The sequence below is a fragment of the Sinocyclocheilus rhinocerous genome, unplaced genomic scaffold, assembly GCF_001515625.1.
Source record: "Sinocyclocheilus rhinocerous isolate Xijiao unplaced genomic scaffold, SAMN03320098_v1.1 scaffold2653, whole genome shotgun sequence".
Taxonomy (NCBI): Eukaryota; Metazoa; Chordata; class Actinopteri; order Cypriniformes; family Cyprinidae; genus Sinocyclocheilus; species Sinocyclocheilus rhinocerous.
Genome location: NW_015664693.1, coordinates 549,356 through 567,094, shown reverse-complemented (window position 1 = coordinate 567,094; position 17,739 = coordinate 549,356). Strand labels below are relative to the sequence as shown.

At 38.2% G+C, this 17,739-nt stretch overlaps 1 protein-coding gene across 1 annotated transcript in view; it reads left to right on the top strand.

The window, feature by feature from the left end:
* The first annotated feature begins 380 nt into the window (after window positions 1-380).
* Window positions 381-17,739, top strand: part of LOC107730379 (lysosomal-trafficking regulator-like) — a 97,745-nt gene continuing 80,386 nt past the window's right edge. Inside the window, exons 1-6 of the mRNA XM_016541202.1 lie at window positions 381-477; window positions 6,010-6,196; window positions 9,993-10,083; window positions 10,629-12,720; window positions 13,406-14,384; window positions 16,605-16,766. Of these exons, the coding sequence (XP_016396688.1) occupies window positions 6,017-6,196; window positions 9,993-10,083; window positions 10,629-12,720; window positions 13,406-14,384; window positions 16,605-16,766 (3,504 nt within the window). The 5' untranslated portion in view covers window positions 381-477; window positions 6,010-6,016. The remainder of the gene's footprint in view (window positions 478-6,009; window positions 6,197-9,992; window positions 10,084-10,628; window positions 12,721-13,405; window positions 14,385-16,604; window positions 16,767-17,739) is intronic.

Genomic DNA, 17,739 nt, shown 5'->3' with positions numbered 1-17,739 from the left:
CTGTTCCAGTAAATGGAGAAACAGAGACGTCTTTGGGTGTTTTGAGAGCTCACTGGTCGACTGAATGAAGGAAAAGACTTGCTGATCAAAACTGGCCAAAAGCAATGCGTGTCTCATTTTGATACGTTTGTGTAGAAATATAATACATTTATTGCTCATTTGATGTACTACTAAAGAGAACAAAGCAAAGCTGCCTTGCAAGAGCATTTTTCTGGTGCTTGCTCAATTAAATCAGCCCTATTTTTACCATCATTCAGAAGTTATATGTTTGATCAAACTCCTAACCAAGTGTCAATACTTCAGAAAATGCAAACATCGAATTCGTCTGTGAAATCAAATCTCCTTCATAACAGAGATGTATGTTGTTGTTTTTCTCTGATTTCAGGTCAGTCTTCAGTGTTTGGAGAGTTTTCTCTGCACGTTTCACTGTGTGCGACAACTCAGTGACCCGAGAGCAAAGGATGCGCTCAAATTCTGGTAAGCCGTCTTCTTTTTCAAGATGATCCAGATGTCTAAAGGTATTTGCACACTGAGTCCGAAATTTTCGCACGTTAAAAAATAAATACGACCTCACATTATGTCAATCACGTTTACACACTGCCTCCGAAATATTCGTCCGTCATAAAAAAATTCGGATCGGGTTCGATTTTTTCCGTTTTTCGCATCCGTAACAAGCATTTTGAGAGGTGTTTTGACAGTTCAGAGCCACCGTACAAGCGAACGCCAAAATCCAGAATGGCGATTGTCAAGTTCATCCACTTCGTCTCACAGCACAAAGCACTGTGTATGTAGATCCTTGCACACTGAGTTCACAGAAATTTGTGGTCTTCTTTTTAATATGCAAAAGCATCAAACTGAGCCACTGACATCCTGAAGTAAACTTTGAATCGCCCGTGATAGTCCCGCTGCTCCTTAATAAGGAGGGGGAACTCTCCTTCCTCTCTATCACAGGATTGGATGGACCCAATATTTCCTTTCTTTTTCTTTTTTTAAGAAGCGAGAGGACAACACAATCATCCTCACTGCTTGACGACTCCATTTAGTGCTTGTTTTGCGAATTTTTTCGCAACGGATTAATTAATACGCATCGGACTCAGTGTGCAAGGTTTCTGTGCGTGACGGATTTTTAGGATTTCGAATACGAAAAAACGCATACGAAAATTTCGGACTCGGTGTGCAGAGACCTTAAGTGTCTTCAGTTGACAGCCTGTGTTCAAAGAAATAGTTACTCAAAAAATTGTGAAATTCATGTTTTCTTTTGATCACGTCTGTCAAGCAGAATTTTGAATAACATCTTTGTTGTTTCACTGAAATTCATCTGTTTGTTTTTGTCACCAAATAAAAACACTGACTCACTGCATCTTTGAGATATTTTAAGCACAGATCACAGTTCCTGATCAGTGTTTTTTTTTTTTTTTGGTGCGTGTAATTTACCAAATCACAGATTTGCCCTCAGTCAGTTGAACCTTGTTTAGATGAACTAAAATCATAGCAAGCAGCGACAGAGCTCATTGTGTTGAGAGAAGCTGATCGTTTGAGGCGAGTGATAAAAGGCTTTCTTTGTCTGGCCAAGTGGCTACATGCCGTGTGCTCAATTAAGTGTGTTTTCTCAGCTCCTAATCTTTATCTTGTGATCATGTGCAGTTCCTGGAACTTTAGCCGAGACACAGGAACTGGACCAAGCTACAGCCCGTCTGATGTGAACGCATTAGTGTGCGATTATTGCATATGTAACCCTTTGATCCGTTCAAAACGTTTATCTGCTTTGAGAGAGATAATAAAGTAATTGCTTTGTTAAAGCAATAGTTCACCCAGAAATTAGAAGTTGCATGGCTTATTCACACTTTTGTTCTTGCAAACTTGTCTGATTTCCTGATTTTACGTGGATATTGAATCATTTTTCCTCTGTCCCATGTTACCATAGGCATACTGGCAAACTGGGACAGGGAGATACTGGTAAACTGGGACAGCATATCAAGTTATGAGTTTATTATTAACTTGCATAGCAATTGTAATGATAATAAAATGGGAGTGTTTACATGTGTGTATCGCCCAGTGCAGAGTATTTGCATTTCATGAAATGTACAGTGCTTAACAAATTTATTAGACCACCACCCAATGTAATTTTTGTGCCACATCTGCCCTAAACTAACAGTACTGGTGATTACCAAATTCATTTTTTTATGTGTCTGTAATGGTTAATCCACCAGTATGTGTAAGCTTTTCATTCACAGTAGTGTTTTTTGGTTATTTTTTGTGAATAAAGCCTATTTACTGCAGTTGTTTCAGTTTGTTATTTGCCTAATAAATGACAATAAAATGTTTAGTTTTAAACAACTTTTTGACAAATTCCTAATATATTTGTGTTTTCTCTTTATGACAGGTGGTCTAATAAATGTAAGCACTGTATTTCAAATTCAATTTCTTAGTGTTTCATTGTCTTCATATAAGCCTGTGATGTAAACAAAGCAAAAAAATATATAAGAATTGCTAGTTTATATCTTAAAATTCTGAATTTTTAAGCTTGCAATTCTGACAAATCTGCAATTCTTATTTATTTTTATCCCATGGTGGGAACTAGCTTCCATAATCTACTATTGTTCCGATATGAAAGTATTACTTGGAAAAAATTACTAAGTACTTAATATTTCTTAATTTTGCTTTTGACCAAGGTAAGGGGCATTGGAAACACTTTACAAGTTTTCGTTTGTTAACATGATCAAAAAGGAACACAAAAGAAGATATTTTGAAGAAAAGACACTGGACCTCATTGACTTTAATTGTATGAACAAAAACAACACTTTTCATAGACATTTTTTAAAATGTCTTGCTTTCTTCAGTTGAAAACAAATGAAGTCCTTTGGGTTTGGAACAACATTAGTAAATGATGACAGAACGTTAACTTTAACACTAGTTAATAAAAATACAACTGGTTATTGTTAGTTCATGCTGGCTCAGATACAACTTTTGATTTTAATAATGTGCTGTATTAGTAAATGCTGAAATTAACATTAACTAAGACTAATAAATGCTTCATATTAACTAATGTAGTTTACTAATTCAGATTGAAAATAACAGTATTTAAAAAGATGGAGTCCAATCATATTCATATTTACACGGTTGTGCAAAATAAGATAATATGGTTTGCAGAAGACTAAGATTTGTTTTTACATAACAGGATTGTTTCAGCGTCCGGCAAATGGCAGGTTTATCATCTAAACTTTACTACAAAATTGAATTACTCAGTCACCCCCAGGCCTGCCCAGAAGTTTGCTTCCCAGCCTGCCCCTGTGCAACCATGTGACATCACATGCTTTCATGTGATGCACTGATCAACTCAAAATCTGGAAAGCTTCCTTCTGAAATTCCGATTTAATGGAATTTACGGAGCAGGACAGAAAATTCAGTCATTAGTGAAGCGTGGAGGAATGCGGATGTAGGCTTGATTCTTGCGGTTTAGCAGAGACGCTGCTACGAGCATAAGTGGAATATGTGCGAGCTGGTTGTAGGAGGTACTGTCGGTCGGCTGGAATAGTGTGTGTGTTTCTGGATATTGTAGATTTTAATGGGGGCGTGTCTTTAAAGCACCGTCAGGGTGCTGGAACTGCTGTGATGTAAAGCGAACATATTAAAATGTCTACTGTAAAATATTTTTTATTATTATAATATTGTTTTTCTTAAAAACATTTTTAATTCAACAGTGAAATATAATATATTAATTTGATTTTTATAAAAATAATACAGTTTATTATCATTAATAATAATAATAATATAATTTTGTAAAAATATAATTTTTTCTTTTGATTTTTGGGGTTTAATATAATGCGTAATTATTAATTATTATGCATCCTTAATATCTTCAAAGTAATGAGGTTAAATCAATGTCTGGGAATTGTTATGCTTCTTGTGACCATGTGTTCTGCTGTCTATGGTTTGGTAAAGTGAGATGGCTGAAATCCTGTCCAGCGGTTGATGTGGTGGATGGAATAACTGGTTGATGAGATACAGTACGCTGGGTCAGTGTCTGATGACAGGATCTGCTGTCCGTGTCCATGAAGCCTAATCTTGTTGCGTAATATCACTGTAGTTCCTGCCAGGCCTCACATAGTCATAGTCTGTGTGCATACCATAACCTACATTTCACTGATCAAGTTTGATTATTTAGCTGCTTTATTGATATGACTGAACTGGTGGGGTTAAATGGACTGCCAGCCTTTGTGAGATATTGGCAATATTGATCACTTTTCTTTGTTTGTTCTTTTTTGGCTAAAACCTAGTAAGCTCCTTACATAGACAGCATCTGATCTGCAAAGGCTGTTGTGAAGTTTTTGCTAAGGTCGCCACTGTCGACTGTATATATTTACATGTTACGACTTAAAAATTTGCATGTAATGCCTTTTTTCCTGGTAATTTTGCGATCACATCTTTTGTTATGTTGACGTATTAAACTGAGACTATGCGCATCAAAGTTTTAGTGGAAAAAAGAGTTTCAAACAGTCCTCGTCTCTGTCGAACACCAGCGATAACGGCACACCTGCTAAACGCAGCTCAGTTGTGCAGCGCGAGAGAGAGATCGAAATGACGGAGACATGCAAAGTAAAAGTGTAGAAAAGCAGTGTCTATTTGGTGCACAACTTGAACAAACTACAACAGGTTAAGCTGTCAGCTGTGTGGATATTGGCAATATCGTTTACAATTCTCGTTTATAATCATTACTAATATGGCTTCTTCTCATCAAGATCTTAGTCTATATGCTGTGTTCCGTTAATGCATGAACTTCATATTATTTGAAGCGCACTTGCCGTCCAGTAATCGCAAAAAGCTTTGTGCTTTGTTACTTTTTAATAAACAAAGTATCAGCTTTAAAATTATGCCAAATTCATAACTAAACTCAAACAATAAATACGGTTTTGGCGCTCTTTAATGCGGCAGGCGCGATTGCTTTAGCGCCTCAGTTCAAGCGGCAAGTGAACCCATTATCGTTCCCTTTACTACTGTAGTAGCTACATAATGAACATGAATTAACATCAAAAGGTAGGCTATTTTATAAGAGAGCCTACAGTACAACTGAAATGTCTGTAATGTCTGAAATTGCTCATTCAGTTTTTCAAACTGCGGAAAACGTGTAAAGCTTGTAAACATTGCAACGTAATAATCAGAATAACCATTCGTTGTCCATAAGCTCGTCAGTCAGCTAGAAAAATAACTATTAAGAGGAGCGTTTTGCTATATTTATGCACTACTGCATATTAATATTTTTACTAAACCTGTCGTCTACATTATTCAACTCCTATAAAATAGTATTTTACTAATGAAGAAAAACAGACTGGATGTGCGAAAGACATATGACAACATTTACAGGATGCATTGAGGAGGAGCCCAAACTACACTCAGTGGCCAAGTGATGCTTATGGTCCGTGATATTGGTACAGATTCTGTGTAATGCGCAATTATTTGTGACTGTATATTTCAAGTTGGAAAAGACATTTAGTTCCAACATTAAGTGAACCATAGTTCCCAGGTCATCTACAAGATGGATTAAAATGCTGATAAATCAAGAAAAGATGAGACATAAACACATGACAGTATGATTGAAATGTTAAAATGTAGTAAAAAAAAAAAAAAGATAAATAAATAAAATAAAACACGTTTATTCTGTAGCACCTAAAAAAATTATTTGGCGCCTAATTTTTTTCTTATAGGAGCCAATGGCTCCTTACTCTATTTTTTTGTCTGGAGCCCTGAGACTGCATAATTAATTACATGTAAACATAAAAACAGTAGAAGCATACTAGATTATAACAATAGCAGTATTTCTTGTATTTAAATCCATTTATATAGAAGAATTTATGGGACATGAAACCAACTGAGCAGTTTCACTTGTTTTTATTTTCTTGTTAATTTATACAAAAAGAGAACTGCAATGTATGTGAAACTAAAGCAGAGCTGTAGCAGGTTCCAGCAGGTGGTTTACATGTATTCATGCTCTGATTTTCTCTCCTCCATCAGCTCGGACATGAGTGGGGCCAGTAACACCCTGGCACGGGAGTTCCTGACGGATGTGCACCAGTTGTGTAGTGCGGTGGCCCAGCGGGCCGAGGACGAGGAGGAGAGTCACATGGTGGCGCTGGGAGAGTATCTGGTGCGGGGACGCGGGTTCTTGCTCCTCAGCACCCTGGACTCTGTCATTGACCAGGTCAGTCAGAAAAGCTTCATTTGAAGATATTTTAACCTTAAAATGAACCTTAAAGCCTACTAAAGCATCTAGATGATCAACATGATCAGAACTTTACTGAAAAACCTGTTGCACAGAATCTACTGCATGTCTTCTGTCGTCTGAGTGATAATTTAGACTTTTTTTGCGAGTGAAAGTTTTTTTAGTATAATTGTACAAACGTCCACCTTCAGCTCGTGCTTCACGGGTCTTTTTGCTGTCAAATCTTTACTGATTTAAAAAAAATAAACATAAGAATAACTTTTATATTTTTTATAGTGCTGTCAAACGATTAATCGCGATTAATCGCATCCAAAATAAAAGTTTTTGTTTTCATAATATATGTGTGTGTACTGTGTATATTTATTATGTATATATAAATACACACACATGCATGTATATATTTAAGAAAAATATGTTATGTTTATATATTAAATATATTTATATATATGATATAATTTATATGAATATTAAATTTAAATACATTAAATATTTTCAAAATATATGCTGTATGTGTTTGTTTTTATATATACATAATAAATACACACAGTACACACACATAATGTAAACAAAAAGTTTTATTTTATCAATGCTGTTCAATGCTTAACTGCTTAACTGTGCGCGCATGCGGCGCCGGCGCATTGGGAATTGTAAAAGGTTTGCCTTTATTTGTGTACATTCACAATAAAAACAAATCTTTGTGCCTTTGTAAAGTAAGCCTAAAGAAAAATAGGGTGCCGCTTTCTGTCGTCTGTTTCCTTTTACGCAGCACAAAAATGAACCAAAACTCTGCATACTAGGCTACTTGTTACAGTTTTTCTTTCATTTTCTTCATTTATTATTTAAGTAAAGATATATTTCTTGTATAGGCCTTTTTATTCGTTATATATATATATATATATATATATACACAAGAGTTTCGGTTCATTTTTGTGCTGCACGAAATATATATAGCCTAGCTTTATTATGTTTTTCTCCGCTCGCAGAAGCGCTGCAGGTGCGTGATGTGATATGACCATATGTGAATCCCCATGTTCTGTTGTTTGCTGCTTTTTGCGCATGTAAAATGAATCCCCGGGAAACAAATGTTAGTATTTTTAACGGGTCACAGACACTTATCCTTTCTAATTTAATTCAATTCTAATGTAAAATAATCTTGTCGTTTAATGGTTAATAATCGGTTAACAAGCGTCGGTTGTCGGTTAGGAAAAATAACCGAAATGAACATCCCTATACTGTTATAAAGATCTCATTGATTTACATTACAAGCTAACAGAATTTCATCACTTTTTGGCCAAATGAACATCAGTATCTGCACCAAATTGCATATTTTGGGCCTCTGAATAAAATTGAACTGTTTTATTCCTCCTCGATGAGCTCCATATTCTCTCTATATCTTATTATATGAGTCTTAAATGCTTGCTATGCGTAAGATACTTAACAAAAAACGCATGCAAACTTTTTTTAATGCAAGATTGCAAGATTATTTTTATTATTATTTTTGTCCAAAGGTTCAATAAACTGTTCCATTAAAAAAAAAGATGAGAGATTTCATGTTAGGCTTTACAGGGATAAAGCAATACACATATTAGATTGTGTTAATTGCACACATGATTGACGTGTATGGAAAAACGTAATGGAAAAATGCAATGCAGAATGTGTCTGTTTTTATTTTCCTGTCGGGCTCATCTCTGGAAGAAATGACTGGATAATTCCTGGACAAGTCATGGAAATGTATTAGTCAAACTCAAAGGACGTGTTATTTAGGGAATGAATTCCTGTCCAAATGCTGGCATTGTTCAGAAATAGCATGTTGATATGTCACAGTCACAACAGAGCTGAATAGCCTTCCTGAATGCTTCATGCATTCACATAAATACTGCATACAGTGGACCTTTAAAGTACTTTCTTTATGCAGTGACTTAAGTTTTACTTAAGTGTCCATGCATCAAAATCTGATGAATTGCCTATATGTATATATTGTTTTCAGTTCTATATGAAAAAAAAAAGATGATTAGTGAAGCTTAATGTTGGATCTGTGTTCATGCTGTAATGTATTTTCTATGGACCTCAACCTACTTACAAACTTAATGAATGGAACCTGGGAATATACTCTTGCTGTTTCTTTCTTGGTCTTTCCTTGCAGACATGAGGAAGGAGAAAGAAAGTCTTTGCTTAGAGCAGTGAAGCCCCTAAATACACAGACATCCATGTCTCTGTTGACACACTGCAAGTGAGCTACACGATGTGACATAGCAAAACTGAAAGACTCTAGTTAGTGAGCGTTATTGTTTTGCAAATGTTTTATATTACATGTAGACAAAGGTTTCTATAGTTGACTAAAACAAACTAAAACCATTGAAAAAATAGCTACTTGAAAATAAACTTTACCTGAAATAAAATATATTTGAAAACCTTAACATTTTATTTCAGCATATTTAATTTCTCATTTTCATTTAGTTAAACTTAATGTACTAAAATAACTAAAACTAAAATAAAAAGTATAAGCTAAGTGTAAGTGTAAGCTATATAGACATTTTAAAAGAAGAATAATAATGACAAAAACACAACCGAATTACTAAAACTTCAAAATTAAAATGAAAACAAAAAATATATAAAAATAAAGAATTGATTTCAAAATATTAATACAAATATTATCCCAACAATATTAAAATAACACTGGATTAGACACAGTATGCAGTAATAACATTTCTTAAAATCAGTAGTCTATTTATGGTGTTTCCAAATTGGTGTTCTTGAGGTGGAGCTAATTTGTTTGGCAGATGAACTTCTGGTTATTAGTTATTAGGGTTGTTCCTGTGAGTAAAGTTTGTTCCATGTAAAAGGTTCCTTTGCTTTCTTTTTGCGCATTATGCAAAGATGTACTTCCTAGCAATGCGGTTATGACATCTTAAATGACTGGGGCTATACTTTTGAAACTGTGCTTTTCAATATATTAATATTGCCTGGCACCATGCACATCCTTTGTTAGTGCATTACTATTTTGTATTATTTTATTATTTAAAAATTTTTTTTTAATTACAGGTAAGTCAAAATTATTTTCTGTGTTATTTATCAACAGAATTTTTCGCATGATGTCGAAGGAAATGACAAGGGGTTTATTTGATCCCGTGTTTTTCTTCAGATCCCTTTCTGCCGCCTCTACTTCATTATGTCTCTTTGAAGTGAGAGTTTTATGAATCATGTCTGGAGTGGTTCTTACTCACAAGACATGGGCCTTTTCTCTGAACTCAGCACTGCTTAACTATCTCTCAACACAACATCAATCGCCTGTGTGTTTGCATAGTTGTGGGTCAATATGGCTCCCTAGCCACTTTGCTAATTAGCTTATGAGTATGCACCCAGATGCTTGTTTACTTGGGGTCACTCAGCACTGTGGCACGCAGCCCCCTGTATTTGCTTTTAATTCACACGTGTCAGGGTGCTTTCGCTTCTCCTTGTGAGGAATGCTATTTTGCTCAGGGTGGAGCCAGTATTTAGAGGCTCGCTGTCGTACCTATGTCCAGCAAAACCTGTATTTGTCTTAAGCAGTTGGAAGAAAACCATTGGATAGTTTTTGTTGTCTGCAACTTTCCATCTTTTGCGTAGCTCTAGAAACTAGCTTGCCAAGAGAGGCAGGGCACTATGAAGCAGAAGTTAGAAAATAAATCTGCTTCTAGGTGATCATCAACACAACAGACTGTTTTTGATTGGATTTGGATGGATTGAGTGAAGAATTCAGTTCAAATCCTGAATTAACCTCTAACCTTTTACTTAGGAGTTGACCTGTCGGGAAGAGCTGCTTACACTTTTGTTGTCTCTGCTACCTCTGGTCTGGAAGATTCCTGTTCAGGAGGAAAAAGCCCCAGGTGAGTCACTTCATTTTATAAAGCCCCTAATAATGCATGCTATTAACAGTCTTAATTTTGAGAATGCACTAGAGGTATACTCTAACCCACCTTGAGCCTTGAATTAAATAATTATGTTCTAATTTTAAATGACATCCTGGCATTGCATTCAGTTGGAAAGATGATATACTTCTACACGATTTGTTTTATAACGCATATGATGGCGGTGATCTTGCAAGGATGCCATGCATTTTTAAGTAGATGCCTGCATGAACAATAAGTGAAACCATGAGATGGCTTGAATTATGAAACGGTACGGTTAAAGGATGATGGAAAGGATAAGACTTTTCATTGCGCTTGAGACCTAAGATATTTAGTGCAGGCATGCTAATCTTTTCTAGCAGCTGCTTTCCACATTGTTGAGTTATTAGTTCCCGTAATTGTGTTGTAAACAGACCTCTCGAGGTCATCATGACTTGCTCTAATGAAACCAGATTAAACCAGTTGATGCTAGTCAGGACAATCCTTTAAACTTTTTCCTTTTCTACTCTGCTTTTTGACTTTAGATTTCACCCTGCATTCACTACTAGAGGTGTTTCTATGCCAAGAGGGAAGGACCATCCCTCAAAAGGCGGGGCAAGATAGATGTGATGTGCAGAACTCTGGGAAGCGTTTATCTGGCTCCTGGAAGTCACGTCGTTCACGAAGGACAGCTCAGCGATACTCTGTGAGGGATGCACGCAAATCTCAGCTTTCCACATCAGATTCTGAAGCCAACTCGGATGATAAGACCACAAATACTGGGAGCAAACATCGCCGATTCCACAATTCGGCCATTCGTGTTAGTTGCCAGCTCCATCAGTCCAACAATCCATCACAGCCAGCATCGCAACATCCCACTCTCGATGCCATGGGCACCATTGAGCCTTCCCAACCTCACATAAGACTGTTTGGATCTCACACTCTAGATCCTAACATGCTAACAGACCCCACTACTCTCTCCATCTTCAACCGCATGGAGAACTCGCCTTTTGACCTTTGCTATGTTCTACTTTCTCTTCTTGAAAAAGTCTGCAAATTCGACATGACCATCAATCATAACCCAGGCTTGGCGGTCAGCGTTGTTCCCACGCTCACAGAGATACTCACAGAGTTTGGTGACTGCTGTGGTCCCAGTGGTGGTGGTGGAGGTGGGATCGATGAGCTAGCTGGAGGCTGGACTGAGGAGCCAATTGCACTTGTTCAAAGGATGCTTTTACGCACCATTCTGCACTTGATGTTTGTAGATGTGGGTCAAAATGAGACACTGCCTGATAATCTGCGTCGAAGCTTGACTGACCTCCTCAGAGCAACTTTAAAGATTCGTACCTGTTTAGAAAGGCAAGCTGACCCTTTTGCTCCAAGGCCAAAGAAGACTCTGCAGGAGATACAAGAAGATTTTTCCTTTTCAAGGTACCGTCACCGGGCCTTGCTACTGCCTGAACTCTTGGAGGGTGTCCTGCAGCTACTACTAGGTTGCTTACAGACCTCTGCTCCCAACCCTTTCTTTTTCAGTCAGTCTCTTGAGTTAGTTCATGAATTTGTTCAACACCGTGGCTTGGAGCTCTTTGAGGCAACAGCTCTGCGCCTTGAGGCCTTAGCAGAAGCTCGAGATTCAGAAGTCGGCAATGAGGCATCAGAGCATCTGCGTTGTCTAATAGCTGATGTACTTAAGATAATCAGTGCTGTCAAGAGGGCCAAGTCAGAGCAGCTACACCAGTCTGTTTGTGCACGTCGTCGACACCGTCGCTGCGAATACTCCCACTTTTTGCACCATCACCGTGACCTCTCAGGACTACCGGTATCCGCTTTCAAGCAAGCAGCCCGACGTAATCCTTTTGAGGAGATCTCAGAGGGTCATGACGGAGAAGTGCGGTACCCCGAACGCTGTTGTTGCCTTGCAGCTTGTGCCCACCAATGCTTGCGTCTTTTCCAGCGCTTGTCACCATCAGGTCCTGCTGTGCTGCAGGTACTGGCTGGAGTGCAAGCTGCTGGCATCTGTTGCTGCATGGACCCGAGGTCTGTAATTGGACCAATGCTCCAGGCATTTCAGGCTCCAGGACTTCGGAGCTACCAGTCCCATGTGTTGAGTGTCCTTAGTAGACTAGTCTTAGAACAGCTTGGAGGTGGTCAACCTTCCGAAAAGGCCAAGCTTGCCTCCTGCAACATTTGCACTTTGGATAGTAGCCAGTTACCTGGCCTTGAAGAGACTCTGCAGGGCTATGGACCTAAAAAAGAATTGAACTTATCCACGTCCCCATCTCCCTCTTATCGTTCCCAAGGTATTCTGCCCAGTGGAGGAGCTGAAGACATGCTATGGAAGTGGGATGCTTTAGAGGCCTATCAAGAAATTGTGTTTGGGGAAGACTGGCATTTGAGTCAACAAATTGCCGGTCATGTATGCCAGTTGACTTTACGAGGCAATGCAGTAGTGCAATGGCAACTCTACACTCATATTTTTAATCCAGTGCTTCAGCGGGGTGTGGAACTAACCCATCATGCCCAGCAACTTGGTGTGTCAACTACGTGTAGCCAAGTCTGCAGTTACCATACCCATTGCCTCCCGGTTGAAGTACTACTGGTTTATCTTCAAGCTCTGCCTGTTCTGCTGAAGTCAAGGTATGACCATGTTTTTTTATCTTCTTTTTTCCTCCAATTCACTGTTGTTTAGATTCTTTAAGGGGGCTTTCACACTGGGCATGTTTACTGCAGTCCGAATCTGAGTGAGATTGTTCCTGTCACCTCCTGCAGGGATGGTCTGGTTTCAGACTGACTTGATTCTGTAAAACACTGGTGCATTTGAGTTCTTATGCCATCACAAACATGTACTCCGCATGATCGAAAACACAACTTGGGTCATTTTTTTTTTTATTAATTAGGTGCTAATATGTACAGCAGAATGAGCAACGCTTGCGTCTACTGTATGTGTGTCGCATGAAGACACCATTCTGCTACTTTCAAACAGTCTCTTTGGAGGAGACAGCTGATTGTGAGCCATTCATTTGCTGCTCAGATTGCACTCACTCTGCATGATTACACTGCATGCTCACTCTCACTTGTATCCAAGGTAAATCGTCACCTGTGTCACTATTTTCCATTGCAACTGAACACAATCCTACAGGTAGTTTCTGGTTCAATACTGCGGTTCACTCCCAGGTCTGCATGAAAGCTTTTAAATTAACAATTTTTCATGCAAACCAAGCACTGTTTTGAACTAAAGTGCTAGTGTGAAAGCCCCCTAAAATAGCCTTTAAAATAATCCAAGATTCCAATTTATAACTTCTGATTTTGTCTTCCAATTCAGCCGGGTGGTACGGGACCTGTTCCTGAGTTGTAATGGACTGAACCAAATCACAGAGTTGATCTACTTGGACTGTACTCGTCCGTGGGCACTGAAAGCGTTCGAGACACTTATCTTGAATGCATGGCACCATCACACGGAATCTGCTGTGCATGAGCTAGAAAGAGCGGAAGCTCAGGAGAGAGAAGCTGTTCTTGGGCTTGTAGAGGAACTGAATTCACGTGGGGCTGGTGATGGACCTCAGAGCCTCACTAAGTTTTATGAAGGCCTGAAAGAGGCATGCCCTCACCCAAAGGGCAAAAGTGCATTCTCTGCAGTAGCGCGTAACCGAGGCGAGGTGCATTTGAATACGATCAACCTTTTTCTGTGTGTAGCCTTCTTATGTGTAAGCAAGGAGGCAGACTCTGACAGAGACTCTGCAAATGACTCTGAAGACACCTCAGGCTATGATAGTACAGCTAGTGAACCATTGGGTGGACGACTGCCCTGCCTTTCCCCAGACAGTGTTGCTCTTCCCTCTAAAGAACAGATAAGGAGGGCTGCCGATGTTTGGTCAGTATGCCGTTGGGTGTACATGGCCAGTCCAGTATTCCAGAGGCAGTTCTTTAGACTGGGAGGCCTAGATGTCTGTTCGCGTCTAATGACAATGGTGATCCAGAAACTCACGTCTAAAAACAAAGACTGTAAATTTAAGAAAAAGAGAGAGAGTAAGGGTAAAAGCAGTCCATCTCATGTAGACTCTCCCACTCAAGCTCTTGCAGGACAGTTTGATAATATAGCGACAGCCGCTGGTACAGAGAAATCCCACCAGCACGACACTTTCAGCCCCTCTCAGGTCGAGAGCAAGTCAAGTGACCCAACACACAGGCTTGAAGAGGAATGGCCTCTCCAGAGCATCCGACTGCTGGAGGCACTTTTGGCAATCTGCCTCCACAGTGCCAATTCAGCCCTACAGAGACTTGAACCAGACCTATCCTTTCAGGTACAGTGGACACACATACTAGCTCTGTTTCAAACCCTAGTGAGCTGCCTTATAAGGGGATGGAATGAGCACCGTGTGAACAGGTCACTACTCAAATTAAATGCACAGGAGGCAATTGATTTCAGTACTACTAAGCTAACAACACAGAACCGTAAAGTATGTGAACCATACGTCCTCTTTGTCCTGGAGATGTCCAGGCCAGGATTTCTAAATTGCCTAAAATGTCCTGGTTTTGGCTTTGTATTTCTATTGACATGCTCTGTACAGTCTTCATACATATGTGCATGTATTTGCATTGCTTTGACCGTTCTCTGTAGATCCCACTTTCTCGCATGCCACAACTGGTTAATTTTGTACAATGCCTGTATGCTATTGGTCAAACTATTTTTCAGTCACTACCTTCAAGTATGAAAACAGTACGAAAACGAAGTAGAAAACCAGACATTTTAGGCAATGTAGAAATCCCGGCCAGGACACGTCTGGGGAAAAAGAGGACGTATGGTCACCCTACCTAAAGCCCAATGTATTCTTCAGATTTGACGAGAACACTTTGTGCATTTATACAGCCGAATGCATAGCCTTTCAAAGTATACTCTATTTGATAGCATACATCGGGTTGCCAACCGTTCCGTATAATGTGAAATCGTCCCGTATTTAAGGCATATTCCGTATGAACACCTAGACCATACGAATAACAAACTCTAAACTGAGAATGAATCATTCTTCTGGTCGCACCCGCTTCACAGCGAGCGGAACTCCCATTTTTTTAACGTCCACGTTTCGCCTTCAGTAAATCAGTTTGAGCGAATGCAAACAACATGATTATTTTTCGTGAGTCCAACATCCAGCCACGCAAGAAAACATGCATTTTACCTGAGGGAAGATGTGATCAATAAGGGAAGTCATCTTTCTCTATTGTAGGTAATGTTGTTAAATAGATAAAACAATTTACATTTTATGTGTATTCTTAACCTTGAATCTCATTCTTAAAACACAAGATGGCCAATGAAGTATCAAGCACCTAAAGCAGCCCATATTAATTCTATAAGTTCTCTTTAATTGAAAAATATGCATTTTATACTGTAGTAGGCCTACTGTATACTTACACACGCATTCAAAAGTTTGGGATCAGTTAGATTTTTTAAAATGTTTTTTAAAGAAGTTTCTTATGCTCATCAAGGCTGCATTTATTTGATCAAAAATACAGAAAAAAAAAAAAAATTTGTGGAAAATTATTGCAATTTAATATAACAGTTTTCTGTTTTAACATAATTTAAAATATAATTTATTTCTGTGATGCAGCGCTGAATTTTCAGCATCATTACTCCAGTCTTCAGTGTCACATGATCCTTCAGAAATCATATAAAGTATATTAAGATAGGAAACCAATATTAGAAATTGCAATAATATTTTACAATATTACAGTTTTTTTCTGTATTTTTTTATTGAATAAATACAGCCTTGATAAGAGACTCCATTAAAAAACATTACAAATCTAAAATATATATAAAATAGGCATGTGTCCCTTATTCTGTCCCTTATTTTTGTATGAAAAACCACGATTGTCCCTTATTTTCCTTTTCTGAAGTTGGGAACCCTAAGCGTGCACAAACACAAACGCTCAACACATTTCATCCTTATCCAGTGTCTGCGCTAATTCCCTCCAGAAGTTTTGATCTATAAAACATGACTTTGTTCTTGTTTTACAGTTGTGGGTATCTCTAAACACGGGTTGTTGTTGTTGTTGCTGCGTCTTTAGTAGTTTGTTGTTGTTCCATCTCATTTGTTTTTTTTTCGACTGAGTAACAACATCCCACCCAGTGTTGCCACCTTGTGGACAAAGTAATTAATGCAAAAAAAAAAAAAAAAAAAGGAGAATGTGCAAGCTCAGCGTACAAAGTAAAATCTGGCTATGCATACTTGACCATACGTGTTAAAACCGAAGTACACTTTAGGCTTAAGCATAAAAAATCCATTTAAAATACAGTAAATTCAGTAATAGTTATCAGTAATATTAGATTTAAGGCAATGATTTTTCTTCTTTTCTTAATAAGGGAGAAATGTGATGTTGCATTAGGGGCCTTAAATGATGCCTGAAAATGTTGTCAGTGTAGGCACGCTAGGTTTTGAAACAGAGCTATTGGTTGCCGTTTTGAAGTGAGTGACTATGTCCTGTTCTCATTCTCGAAGAGTGTAATTTTCCCACGCTCTATCCCATAGCTGCAGTCTGTGGAGGAGACGCTGTGTGAGGTCCGGGATCAACTCTCTCGATCTGGAGTTGTGAATTCTGAACTAGCAGTTCCTCTGTTTGATTCCTTACTTCGTGTGGCACTGGCTGAGATGTTCTGCAGTCCAGATGTCATCGAGGAGAAACCTGACAAGGTAATTTAGTTGCTTGTGTAATAAGTCTTTAGTGTTCCCATCCTGTACAGCCATGCTGTACGTTTGGGTGACTCAGGTTTGAGTCTGATCTTCATCTCATTGCCCCTCTTTTGTCTCACCCAACCACATAGTTCCCTTTCACTGCCTGCTGTCTAAAGCTAAGGAAAGTAGTGAATGCTCTAAAATAAAATGAACTTTTGGTGACTAAATACAAAATCCATAGGGAGGATTATATGCTATATAATTAATTTTGATTAGTACTTATGTAAAAAAGGGATGTTTTTTTGGTTTCTGTGGTTTTCTATAACATGAACTTGCTTGTTGCAAGGTTTATATAACTGGCTTAGTAGATTCTCTCAGTTGCATTGAGGGCTAGGCCTGTCACGATAACAACTTTTTGTTGTGCGATATATTGCCCCAGAAATAATTGCGATAAGCGATATTATTGTCATTTTAAAGACCATTTTATGCCACTGAATATATAATCATAATATAACAACATAATAATGCAAGAAGGCCTACACACTTACAAATGACAACAAACTTTTAATTTTTAAGAATATTTAGATCATGGAAATTAAGTATCAAAATATTAGATACCTTAAAAAAACTTGAATAAATAGTAAATAAACATTTTCTAACAAAAAGTGCAAAGTAACAAGTAGAAAAAAAGAAAAATGCACAAATAATTGTATGGAGAGTTTTCCATCTACAGTTTTTTCCCTGACCTTCTTTTCTCTGTAAATTAAGCGTGCACACGATTGCTGAAAAACACAATCCCTACTTAGCAGTCAGATGTCCGTATGCACAAAGGCACAGATCCCTAAACAAGACCATATCTGCAGATGAAACGTTTTGTTTGTAGAAGCATTTATTAAATGTGAACTAGCACCTCATGACTACACTGCGTTATGTACGAGAAGCTGCAAAAGACACAGGCGCAAATGGAATGTACAAAACACGGTGACATTAA